Below are 12,834 nucleotides of genomic sequence, written 5' to 3'. Positions count from 1 at the left end.
TTGAAATCATTTCCTCATGAACAGCATGAGACTAAAATGTATTCTGTATTATCTGTCCAATCAGAATCCTTGCTTTAAACCACTTGTTGTATAGGATTGGCTGAATAACAAAGGAGAGATTGCAGTTTGATTACTGTGGGGTTAAACCCAGATTCTCCAGAAGGTTCCCACATATTCAAAGACATACAAGTGAAGTTAATCGGTCACTCTAAATTGTCCGTAGGTGTGAATGTGAGCATGAATGGTTGTTTGTCTCCATATTGTAAGCCTGTGAGGAGCTGGCAACTTGTCCAGGGTGCACCCCACTGCTCGGACATAATTGGTGGCAATCAGCTCCAGGTCCCTCAAATGTGATCCTGTAAAGGACAGGCCGTTACAGACAGTGGAATGATGGATGCATTACTAGATGAATATATTAACAACCATAAGGCTCTTTATCACCACACACAATTTAAACTGCTAATTGTTATGGTGCAATTACAGAGGGGTCATGTACAACATGTTTTCCTGGAAATAGCTGTTGCTGAATGGTTACAGTAGCCCCACTCACACTGCCCTTTGACTGTGGGGATCCTGCACCAATTCCACACATCCTCCTCTGTGTGAAAGTGTCAGATGTGGCAAGGAGTGAAATTCTACTGCGCCTCTGGAGATAGTATCAGAGGTGCAGCAGAGGTGAACCGAACCTGTGTGAATGGATAAGCCAGTCGTGTGAAGCGGAGGTCTGATGGTGTTCACAATCTGATAACTACACAGGTCCTTCACTCAACAAAATAAAGAAATGTCACACAAAGCAACATTACAGGACCAAACAACAGTAACATAGTACCTAGTAGTGTCTTTGGTAACTTATATACGTGGTGAAAAAGTGTCTGTCATCCTGCCCGTCATCCCGCTTGTGTTTGTCTCCTTCCACTATTGTGTCGTAGTTAGTGTCTGGAAAACAGAGATCTGTGGCAGTCAGTCTTTTTTCAGGACCAAATAACTTCGAGATGGGACAAGAACTACATTAATACTACACAGAACCGAGAGTTTGTTGCAAAAAGTGAAAACTGGTGTTGATATGAATTTTCAAAAATGACAGATTCTTTGTTTGGGTAAAAATGATTACCTGTTAATAATTTGATTACTGTAACCATTCAGCAGTAACTATTCAAACAGAACTCAACTCAAACCAGTGGAAAATTTGTGATTGGTGAGGTTACAATTCACATACAAAAAAATCAATTAAATGCTGGAATTATCTCAAAGGAGTCACACCACAAAGCTTCAACATGATTTTCTCAAGAAAATCCCTGACATGAACTGGGAGGCCCTAGGTGAGCTGGCACAGAACGACCCAGCTATGAGCTGTAGAAGCTGGCGGGTCGACAGACTGCAGAACAGCTTGTGTGTTTGGTTAAGATAAGAAAACGGCTGATAATCAATACTAACCTCAAACCTTATCAATAAACTCTGGAGATAAGAGACAAGGAGAACGCCCACTGAAAACACCATTAAGTTAAAAGAGAGAAAATACTACGTATTTGATGATGTAAGCATTTTTTTCTTACTTAAAAGTTTACTTTTATGTAACTTCCAGTGTCAGACTTGTTTTAATGAAGTAAGAAACAAAGAGAAAACAAGTGAAAAACTTAATCGACACATAATCAATACATATTTGTATTCAAAAGGACAAAATGTCACATCAGCTCAAAGTTTGTGCAAACAGAAAGAAGACAAAGTTGAAAAGAAACCATCTCCTTTTACAAGGACAAAAAAATGACATTGGGCTACAGCTCCTCAAATGACAACAACATACTTTTTATAAAAATCTTAAGTACATTTTCAAAACATCATAGAGACAAAGGCCACCTTCCACGGGAAGGATACATTCTAAGAAGCAGAGACACACAGATTTTTGATGAGATGAATTCAGTTGCTGATTAAATGTCATGAAACAAGATGAACTGCATTGGGAACACAGGAATGTGATGCAGATGCACTAGCGGAATTGTTTTCCTTGTTTGAAGAAGCTGATTAGTTGCTTAAAATGTTAAAGTTGGTAAAGTGGTATGGCTCAAGCCAAAACATCTTTATCTTAAATGCAGCAATGAACAGCTCAGTTGAGTGCAGATTACCTCTATGTCCCCATACAACACATAGTCCAGTTTAACATCCAAAAAGCTCCTCAGTGTTCAGATGGAAAACAATCAATATACAAGCTCATCAAGCTCTGACTGGGAAACTGAACTTTAGTCCTGAAGAAGCAGTCTGAGATATCTTGCATAGTCCTTATCTCAGTGTTTCACATAAATCCTGGTGTTTGTGTCCAGCATCCATTTTTTCCAAAACCATCAGAGGAGGAGAAGCAGAAGAAACGGTGTCACAAACAGGAAACAGCTGGTTTGAACTTTCCTAGCAGCTGACGAACGATACCAACGCACCTCCTCTGAGTCATCTGGGAAGAATAGAAAGACAGAAAACTAATGAAGAATGAGACTCCTCATTCAGTGCAGATAACGTGTATAATAATGTGTAACAATTCAGAACATTATACATTTGTTTTTTATTGCTAATTTTGTGTGGTAGATAATTATAATGTGTGTTGTATTCAAGTTTTGCATCTATTCTTGTACCTCCTTCAGCTGCAGTGAAACTTCACTTTCCCATCACAGGGTATCTATCATTGTTATTGCACTTCCGCAAGTTCTTGAAATACAATAATTTATGCTGGCAAGAGCACTCCAGGCAGTGGTAGGTATTGAGATCGAAGGTTCTTCAACCAAAAAATAAACTAAATCAATTAAGTAAGTAATGCATTATCATCAATTTATTGAATGACTAACAGTGTTCATTTTTTTCTATGAAAACTATGGCCAGAAGTGTTTATGTAACAGTTAAGTTCTGTTATATTCTATTATAGGCTGATAGAAATGCCAGATTAATGTGGACTATGGGCTGACACAAATAGAAAAGATCTACTTGTATTTAGACAGCTTAATGCTGAGGTGGCCTGTGTTGTTATTGTGGCACGTTTGTGTAGGAGTTAAACATTGTGAGTGTGTATTGGATTCTGGAATAAAAGCCGTAATGTGATCGACAGCTTTTGGCGTCTGACTGCCCACCGCAGATGTCTGGTCTACATCTTTACTGTTTACTCCAGTGAAAAACTTCCCAGCCGGTGAAAGGACGTCATGGACAACTTGCAGACACAAATGAATGAAAATAGACACTGAGGCTGTACACATCCATGAACACACCTGATGAGGAGTTGTAAACAGAATCTGCCCTTCACCACATGCTGACAACAAAAACCCATGCTGACCCTAAACAAGTCTTGCTGTACAGTTTTCATAGACACAAAGTAAAAACTTTATCAACCATAAAATCGTGGTTGGTTGGAAAATGGTCAACTTTTTCAGCCAACAGCAGAACACATACACGTATATGTTTTATGTGTGTTTCTTACCGCAGTCCTTATGGAAGACGTGGGGGAAGCAGTGCAGGACGCCGTAACCACAGCGACAGTAGGAGCATCCTTTCTGAACCCACTCACCATGAGGAATGGACCCACAGTTCCTATAGACACAACAAAAAAAACATGACGGACTCAAATAGGGAAACAATAACTGCCAGTGTGCGGGAGAGACTCATTTAATAATTAAGTTGGAGGTATTGGTTAGATAATGGACAAGGTGCTTCTAAGGCGTGATGTGTAAATGCAGAGCAGTGAGCAGTACAGTCTTGTTGTGTACCTGACACGTTGGTCGTATTCGCAACTCCTCCCTGTGAAGAACGGCGGGCAGGCGCAGAAGCTGCCAAGGATGCAGGTCCCTCCGTTCTTACAGCAGCTACGACTCTGCTCGGCACCTCCAAGGAAGAAGACACATCAGAGTTACCACCAACACAACGCGTTTCCTTCATATATACCACACAACCGTACTCAGGCAAAATAACCCAACATGAAACATCTTTTAAAACAGTTCATAGTGAAAAGAATTTCCCTGCTTATTTTCCTCTCCTTTCCTATTTCTTCCAGGTTTAGATGAGTTTGACTTTATTTAGATATCTACATCTTAGAGCAGTAAGCAGATACTTTTGTCCAAAGCGATTTACAGTAATTAATACATTTACACACTGATGGCGATGGCTGCCATGCAGGGTGCCGACCTGCACATCGGGAGCAGTTTGAGGTTCAGTATGTTGAATTGTCCCAAGGACACTTCAACATGCAGACCAGGGGAATCAACTTTGAATAACAAGACACTGGCTCTACAACTGAGCCACAGCTGCCCACGCCTGTAAACCATTATGTAATCCTGTCTTGAAAACAGTGTAAATGTAATGTTATCATAATCTATATGGTGATCAGAGTCTCCTGTGTCTGTGCCTTTACAGAGCAGATTTTGGGATCCCGTGGGACCAGTTGAAGGCCACTGTAGGGCTCTCAAACCTCAAGCTTAGCCTCTCTAGGTCTCTATCTGTATCTGTGAGATAAACCAGAGTCTCCAACTGACACTGCATTCCTGTTGTCCTCTGCTTCACATCAGCAGACAAACACTGAGGGTCTGAACAAACATCTAAAAACAACAAGAAAACACTAAAACTAAATGGCACTGGCCTCAAACCTCCAAAGTCTCTTCCTCCGCCTGTCACAACTTCACATATTCCTTTTTTTTAGATATGAGAAACAAGTTTAATTTGAAAAGACATAAATATTCATAAACATAATTAGAATGTGATTTAACGCACTGTTTGGCAATAGTTTTTGTTGGTCATGGTCAGGATAGTATTAAACTACTAAATAATGAGTATACCCGTGCACATTTTTTTGTTATGTCATTTATTTATCTATTTATATGTTTGTTTGTAAAGTTCCTCATTTATTCAAAAACTCAACAAGATGAATATTTTTTATTTTTATTTTTTTTAAGTATTGCATTTACTGATTTATATATTTGATTTACTTTACATTTTCTTGGCCAAAAACTGAGATTACTTGATACATTTTGGAAATATTCTTTACAGATTGGTCCATGTTCCAGGGCTCAGTTTGAGAGGGGAAAATGAGCATTAAGTTAGTTTCTTCTTGTTTGGGGCAAAGTGATAAATTCTTTTCTTCGCTGGTTTTCAGGGCTCAATTCCTCCGTATGTACACACAGTATTTATGTGTGAACTTACTGCCTGTGAGGCCAATGAAGGGCAGGACAGCGCTGGCATCTCGGTGTTTACGGTCACCACTATTTGATGAGCTCACTTGGGAAAACTGGCCCAGGAAGTCCTGCGAGGGCTGTGGGGATTTCTCCACCAAGAAAGAAGAAGCAGAAGAAGATACAGAGGTTGACAAAACGGATGAGGATGAAGAGGAGGTCTGGCCTCTGCTGCACTCATCTCCCTCACAGCCTGAAAAATAAAGATGACATAGATCAGCCCTCATGACCTCCTTTTTGTAGCAGCCCATCCTATCTGTTTTCTGAGCTTAAATAAATGTATCAGTACTTCTGTATGTTTTTGCCCATTTACTACAAATCTGAACAGCATGCAAATCACTGAGTAGTCATCAGCTTGAACTGTGTTATTATCCACAATGAGCATAAAGTCTGCAGAATTCCTGTCAAAATTACATTTCTGTTTACAGCCAGAGTCAATTGCCACTGCAACCACACAACTCTTCTATCAGTGTCATTTTCACTTTGCAGCCTCCAGTTGAATCACAAAAATGCTCAATATTACTCTAATTAGCCATTTCAGCGCCACAATTTCAGCTATATTACTGCATTGCTGGTACACAATCAAAAATCAAATGATATCAATTTATCAGCCGATATACACATGCACACAAGATTTTGTAGAGATCCGTCAAATTTGGTTATCAAACATTTGAGACAATGATATGTGCCAGAGGCAGTACACTTCACAGTTTAACAGGAACTGTATTGTCGATAATGATCACAGTCAGTCATCAGCCACACTATTGGAAACAGACCTGCAGCGGGCATAGCAGCAGCACAGTGGAGCCAGATCACTGCGAACAACACGATCCTGAAACACACAGCACAAACCCATCAACAAGCTGTCCGTGTGTACTCTCATTTCTTTACATCACACATCCACCTGGTCTCACCTGAGCAGCTGCGTCCAACTCATTTTACCGCAAGTGATGAACGAAAAATATTTTTCAGTCACAACGAACGGGGAGAAATATAGTCAAACTAATTTAAAAGAAGAGCCGAGGAGAACTGTGCACTGTATGAATACAAACAAACTGTTAAATATGTCCAAAGTGATAGGAAAGCAGATTGGTTGCTGTTGGTCAGAAGAAGGTAAAGCTGTCCTTGATGATGTCACTTGGCTGCTTCCTCACCGATTAAAACCCCCAGAGACGGTCAGGTTTAAGACACATGAAGCTCTGCTCCCGCTGCGGCGTCTCTGCAGACTGCACTGTGTTCACCGTGAACCTCCTCTCTGCTCTACAGGTGACCTTCCTACAGGGGGAGGGGCTCCACAGGCCACGCCCACTCCTGGTGGCTCCCTATGTCTCCCTCTCTCTGTCTTTCTCTCTCCCTCTGTTTCTTTCTGTCTGTCTCTCACTCTCCATCTTTCTCTGCATAGGATCAAGATGATGGAGAATGTACTGAAACAATAACGTGTTGCACATTTTGCATTCATACAGCTGTGAAGGGTCACCGCTGCAAAGTGTGCTAAATTGCTGGTTAAGTTAAGCTGCTATTACAAGTCAGCAAAGGCAGTGACAGGCTTTCTTCACAACTATTGGATGTAAACCAGATTTGAAAAAAGCTAATTCCAAGGTGGCTGCCCTACACATCACCAACTGTGAAAGCTGAAAAATATACAGTTCAGTATAGCATGTCTGTCTTTTTTGTATCTCATGAAATTTGTCCTACATACAGTAATGACAGCTTCTGTGGACAAGTTGCTTCAATGTTTTTTTATGCGCAAAGTACTGCTCACTGCTTTGTTATCAAGTGGTGCTGCTGGCTAAACTAACTGAAACTGAATCTGCTGAGGAAGAAGAGCAGTTCCAAACCATTAAGTGCAAAGACTGAAAGTGAAGTGCATTTATAAAAATGACAGACAGTATTTGGTGTCTGTTGAGCACAGACATGAAATGCAACATCGCATTTCATGTCTGTTGTTTATCATACAATTTTGACTTTTCTGAAACTGTTTGTTTGTTTGGTTGTTCAGAAATATCTTCTTATCTCCTCTCCCTCCTTCTCACCTTCCACCTCCACCCCCTCTCTCTCTCGCTCAGTGACTCCCCCCACCCCCCCTTAATACACATGCATAGTAACCCCCCTCGCCCATCCAGTCCTGCCTTCACATGTTAATGATCCTGCTGCTGAAAGACAATCCATCTTTAAGGATTTGCTCCTCCTCCTCATCTACACAAAACAACATGCCTCATAGCCTCATCAACAGAAGCCTCATATTTTATTTTTATTCACACACATGCCAATTTTGATCAAAAATCTTTCATCAGTATAAAAATACATTGATAATATGTGTCAAACACCTTACCCGGACCTTGTTCTCTTGTTACAAACAACTCAGTTAAATGTCATACAAGGAACTTCATCAATCAGTTTCATTTAGTACTGATGCCTTTATATGACCTTCATGAGCAAACAAGATCACCAGAGAGAAGATCTGCTTTTTCTACATTGTTATAGTTCTTCTTAATGCCTGTCAATGCTTCAGTTTCCAACTTGGGTTTGATAATTGAGCGCTGACTATGAATTCAGGAGTCTCACAGCCCGAGGAAAGAAGCTGCTTTGTAGTCTGGTGATACAGCATGAAAATAAAGTTTGTTTCACCAATGTCATCTTTTTTTCCAAAATATGCCACTGGAATGAAAAAAATAAAGTTCCTTGAAGTAGCTTTTAATAGCCTTAATAGTATTCTAGTAGTATTTTATCATCTAATTAAGTATTTAAGACACAGTATGTTGTAATTAAACTACTGTAAGACCAACTTAATAAATACATCAGTTAATCACTGGAGGATTTAGTAATCATATTTATTCTTGCATGGAAAGGGATTTGAAACGATTGACTAGACTTAATTTTGGGAAATAAAATAGTATTGCTTCACTGGTTGGTTGGTTAGATTGTCAGCAGGATTACACAAAAACTACTGAGCGGACTTCGATGAAACTTGGATGGGGGATGGGTCTCGACCCAAAATAGTGTCTGTTAACCTTTAGTGTGGACTGGGACAAAGGGGATGAATGAATTTTTCTCACTCTCTATAACATTGCAAGGTAGGGAGTTTCTCAAAAACTAATTTCTCAAGAGTGAGTGCACTTTGATGCAGATAAAAGGGTACTGTTGGTGGGGGTATATGCGCTTTACTAAGTGTCATCCAATTTCCCGGTCATTTCACAAAAGGTCCCCTGGATGTCATTTTGGCTCTTGTACTTGCTTAAGAATTTCTATTCTAGTCTGTTTAAAACTTGAACTTAATTTAATAGAATTAGAATAAAAGTCCAAATACTAAAAAAGAGACTTCAGCATCTGTTAATGAAAGTGCATCCTGTCACATTCCTTCAAGGTAAATCATTAGATTTAAGTTCAACATGAATACACATGAGAATCCTTGAGGAAATATTCAAGCTTTCAATCTGTTCGGCTATTGACTGATGAATCAATACTCATATTTAATGTGGCAGGGTTAGTGTGTGGTTTGGAATTTCTGAATGTTCTGTGCTTTTTATAAAAATCACATTTATTTCAAAAATGCAAAAAACCATTAGTCCCAAAAATGAGTGAGTAAATGTGCAGGATGTTGTAGAGCATGTGAGTAACAGCTTCTTCAGCGTGTTCAGGATGGATGAGTGAGCTAAAATAAACTCTCATTTCTCTTTAATCTATAATTTTCTTTTCAAGTTTTTGTTTTTTCCTTATCTTCAAGGTTGTTTTTTTGAGTAAAATTGGGACTAGACCCCTCCCCCCCACCCGGCTCTCGCAAATCTGTCTCTGCTTTGACTACAGAGGAACAATCAGAGGTGGAAATGGGTATTTTGTAATCTGCACAGCATTACAATGCAGTCTGATCTCATGCTAATACACAGCAGGAGTGTCAGCAGCAGGAGGGAAAACCTGATCTGAGCACAACAGGAAGTCTGCATGTGAAAGCTGTCAGCCTGCTGCAAGACACAGAGGGGAAGAGGAAGACAGACTCATGAATGAAAGCACATCAATATCATTAGATGGTGATGCAAAGAGAGACACAGTGAATATTTCCCCGGACTGAGGGTGGCCGTGTTGGTCATTGCCACTAAAGCACATGCAGCTCTGACTTTCAGGTCAGTTTTTGCTTATGAACTGCATATTTCAAAATTAGCCCTAAGCAAACATCGTCTAACTTCCACTGATTAATAGCTTCAATAATAGCTGAAAAAATGGTTTTATCCATTGGAGGAGATATAAAGGAAAAGTAATTTTAGACTTGTGTTAGACGAGAAACTCTGACACTGTCTTTCCCAATCTCACTCATTGTTAAGAGAATCAATGAAAGACTTTTTTTTGAACAACATTTTTACATTTTTTTTTACAACATTTTCCATTATAGTAACTGCTGGTTTTGTCACACTCAAGCACCTCACCTTGAACCAATAAGGTTTATGGATGGCAATTTGTGCACCAACACCGTTTTGATGCAGGATATGCCCATCCTGTTGAGTGAATGGGTTGGGTGGCCTGATATAGCGGCTTGTTTGGACCATAGATTATTCTGGCAGACAAAACAAAACAACAAAAAACAATGAATGAAGACAGATTTGTCTTAGCCAGGACATAATTGCTCTACTTCCTCCGATATGGTAGAGACCACATATGAAACCTGTCATGATTTTTAACAAAAAAGGATTAAGCAGTTTACACACCCAAAGGTATTAGAATGTTCTATAACTTAAGTGTTGAGGAGAGAGCAATGTGACTCCTACAGTGTGCAGCAGTAATGTAATTTAAACAATATGTACTGTGCAGCTTTATGGTGGCTGTAAAGCCTGTAAATTGACGGACCTCTAACTCAAACTGAACTTAGTTGATTTTCGTCCATTGCCTGAAGCTAGTACATGCTGTGAAAAAGTATTTGCCCCCTTAAAGATGTATGATGTTTTTGCTTTTTGTCACACTTACATGATCAAACACATTTGTGGAGGGATTTTTGCCCACTCTCTGCAAAATTGTTTTAATTCAGCCACATTGGAGGGTCTTCGAGCATGAACGGGCTGTTTAAGGTCATGCCACAGCATCTCAATTGGATTTAAGTCCAGACTTTGACTAGGCCACTCCACAACCTACATTTTTTTTGAGCCAGTCAGAGGTGGACTTGCTGGTGTGCTCTGGATTATTGTCCTACCACACAACCCATGTGCGCTTGAGCTTAAGGTCACAAACTGATGGCCTGACATCCTCCTTCAGAATTTTCTGGCAAGAGAGCAGAATTCCCGGTGCCATAAATTACAGGCTTTTGGTCCTGAGGCAGCAAAGCAGCCAACGACCATGACACTACCACCACCATGTTTGACTGTTAAGGTGATGTTTTTTTCCAAAATGCTGTGCTGTAACGGGACACACAGTCCATAAAGTTCCACTTTTGTCTTGTCTGTCCACAGAATATATTCCCAAAAGTCTTTGGGATCATCAAGAGGTCTTTCAGAAGACTTTGTGGCTAATGTGAGATGGGCCATTGTGTTCTTTTTGGTTGGCAGGAGTTTTCGTCGTGGAACTCTCCCATGGATGCCTTTTTTGCCGGGGGGCATTTAAATGTGACAAAGAAGCAAAGACAAAAGAAATCTGTGAGGGGGCAAATATTTTTTCAAAGCATGCATGCATGTTTAGGTTCTGCAGGTTTGGACCACGCAGGTTGCAGGGTGGAAAAAATGCTGCATTTGGTTGGAAAGTTGAAACAGAATCAATGTTCAGAGAAGCCCAACCGAACATCATGTTACAGTGGTCGATCATATAAGCTGGCAATCAATCGAGGTGCTCAATAGCATTTCTTTTTCCAGCCATTTACACAAAATAAATGAAATGACACCAATAATGTAGCCTACTACTATAATACTTATAACAGAAGTATCATTATATTTTCTTATAGGTACGGGTTAATGTGGCATTTTCTGTGTCAGGTTGAACAGATCCTGCTATATAGGCCCATAATAACACAGAACTCAAACAACATCATGCTGCTTGGAGAACGCACCAGTGACCCCTGGATGAGTTGTTGCTCCTGAGCCGTGAGCTGTAAATCAGGCAGAGTTTCTGGATCATAAAATTATAGCCTCCCAGTTGTGTCCATCCACAACATCACACAACCCTGAGCTAATCTCCACAGTGCCTGACTAGGTCTGACCATAGCCTATATGTTGTCTCAGACCAAATGCCTGCTAAGAGTAAAGTCATGCTAGCAGCTCTGTGAGAATGTATTTAGGCACAGCTGTGATGTGTGCTTCCCACTCACCAGAGCTCCTGACAAATCACTCACCTGCAGCAGGTTGGCAATCAGCACCTGCTAAAAAGCCCTGCTCTCCAGGTTACCCGCTGCCAGATAATATAGTCACTTTGATTTGGTACACGGCTCCTGCTAGATCATCAGTTAGTAAGACTTCTAGTGTTTTTGTGTATATCTCCTGGAGATCTAATCTTTCTTACATTCTCCTTGCCTTTAGTGTTCACCTGCATGCCAACTAACTGTGTTTCAAGCTCCAGCCGTCCAGCTCTCTGCAGCCCACAGCCTTCTGCTTACCAGAGTCTCATCTTGCAATGCTATCACCAGTGCCACTGTGAGCTACTGCACCTCCATCGCTGCCTTCACCTTTGTAAAGTCAATAAATAACCTTATAATCTACTCCCTACCTCCATTGTTTGCTTTTGGGTCTACGCTCTACTATCTATCACATATGCCAATATCAGTGGTAAATATTTGAAAATATTTCAATGCAAATGTACTTAATTTCTGTATTCTGTGACGACCCTCCCTGCTCTCTCTCCCTCTGACATCAGCAGGGTCGTCAGCAGCATTGGCACCACCTGGGCTGTGAGAGTCTGGGTGCTTGTAACTCTCCCCTGGAGCTCAGCAGCAGGCTTGCTCTCCTCCCAGAGACACTTTGTTCAGCTTTTGTTTGGCATTTGGGTTTCTGTACATCCTTCTTACAACATTACACACACACTTCTCCACTCATGCATTCACCTACACCACTGATTCCACTGACTACACACGCCATGATTAGTTTAGGTTACTTTTTCTTCAATAAATAATTAGTTAATTGTCTCACGTGTGCATCTCCTTGCTTTGTCATGGCTGTGCGGCCCAGTTTGTGACAAGTGGGGGCTCGTCCTGTTCTACTTTGCTTTGTTGGAGGCCGGTGATTGGTGGCCCTCTGAGGTAGGGTTTTGTTTTTTGTTTTTGCGTTTAGGAGATGCATTTTTGAGATGGCTGGTTTGGTTTGATGTTTCAGTTTGGGGAGTCTTTTTGTCCTACAGCCTCAGGTGTTGGCCTGAGTGGGCAGGTGTGGACTGTCAGCTGTGATTGCATGGTCTTCTAGTGTAATAGGTCTTGGCTTTTGTGGAGTTTCCCTGGTTAGGTTGAGCAATGTGGTCCATTAGGGCTCTTTTTTTTTTTTTTTTTTAGTTATTTTTGTGTGGTTGGAGCAGTGGTCTCGGGGACACATCCACAACCAGTAGGTGAGCAACCAGCGTGCTGTGGGCTTAACTCGGTTGTTGGTTTGAGTGTTTAAATAACCCTAATCTGCATGAAGACTAGGTGTAACCTTTTATAAAGGAGTCTAGTACACAGGGGCTTCAATGAAGAGGCCACAACAGC

The 12,834-nt window shown here is 40.7% G+C and overlaps 1 protein-coding gene and 1 long non-coding RNA gene across 5 annotated transcripts; one reads left to right on the top strand and one right to left on the bottom strand.

The window, feature by feature from the left end:
• Positions 1–1,576: 1,576 nt before the first annotated feature.
• On the bottom strand, positions 1,577–11,975 carry tdgf1 (teratocarcinoma-derived growth factor 1). 4 transcript variants are annotated; one of them, XM_030435023.1, is made up of 8 exons: positions 11,961–11,975; positions 11,215–11,253; positions 9,611–9,738; positions 5,969–6,024; positions 5,164–5,385; positions 3,738–3,852; positions 3,452–3,561; positions 1,577–2,440 (listed from the first exon to the last, which is right to left on the bottom strand). In XM_030435023.1, exons 3-8 carry the CDS (start codon positions 9,676–9,678, stop codon positions 2,337–2,339), a joined length of 675 nt encoding a protein of 224 aa, XP_030290883.1. In that variant the 5' UTR covers positions 9,679–9,738; positions 11,215–11,253; positions 11,961–11,975; the 3' UTR covers positions 1,577–2,336. The 4 variants fall into 4 exon arrangements, with proteins under 4 accessions (XP_030290883.1, XP_030290882.1, XP_030290881.1 ...); XM_030435022.1 differs by lacking the exon at positions 11,961–11,975 and adding an exon at positions 11,497–11,637; XM_030435021.1 differs by lacking the exon at positions 11,961–11,975 and having other exon boundaries at positions 11,215–11,466.
• LOC115592381 (uncharacterized) lies at positions 11,568–12,282 on the top strand. The gene is made up of 3 exons (XR_003986129.1): positions 11,568–11,581; positions 11,681–11,794; positions 12,018–12,282. It is a non-coding gene; the product is annotated as an uncharacterized LOC115592381 (long non-coding RNA).
• The last annotated feature ends 552 nt before the right edge of the window (positions 12,283–12,834 follow it).

The sequence above is a fragment of the Sparus aurata genome, chromosome 12 (assembly GCF_900880675.1).
Source record: "Sparus aurata chromosome 12, fSpaAur1.1, whole genome shotgun sequence".
In the NCBI taxonomy this organism is placed as follows: domain Eukaryota; kingdom Metazoa; phylum Chordata; class Actinopteri; order Spariformes; family Sparidae; genus Sparus; species Sparus aurata.
This window is presented reverse-complemented; position numbering and strand designations above follow the sequence as displayed.

Bases quoted from the DNA above. Each gene is read 5' to 3' on its own strand.
- tdgf1 (XM_030435023.1), bottom strand. From the start codon at position 9,678: ATGGGCATATCCTGCATCAAAACGGTGTTGGTGCACAAATTGCCATCC. The intron at 3,853-5,163 runs GTAAGTTCACAC...TCTTCCTTGGAG, and splicing joins CTTCATTGGCCTCACAGGCA to GTGCCGAGCAGAGTCGTAGC. The intron at 2,441-3,451 runs GTAAGAAACACA...TATTCTTCCCAG, and splicing joins CGTCTTCCATAAGGACTGCG to ATGACTCAGAGGAGGTGCGT.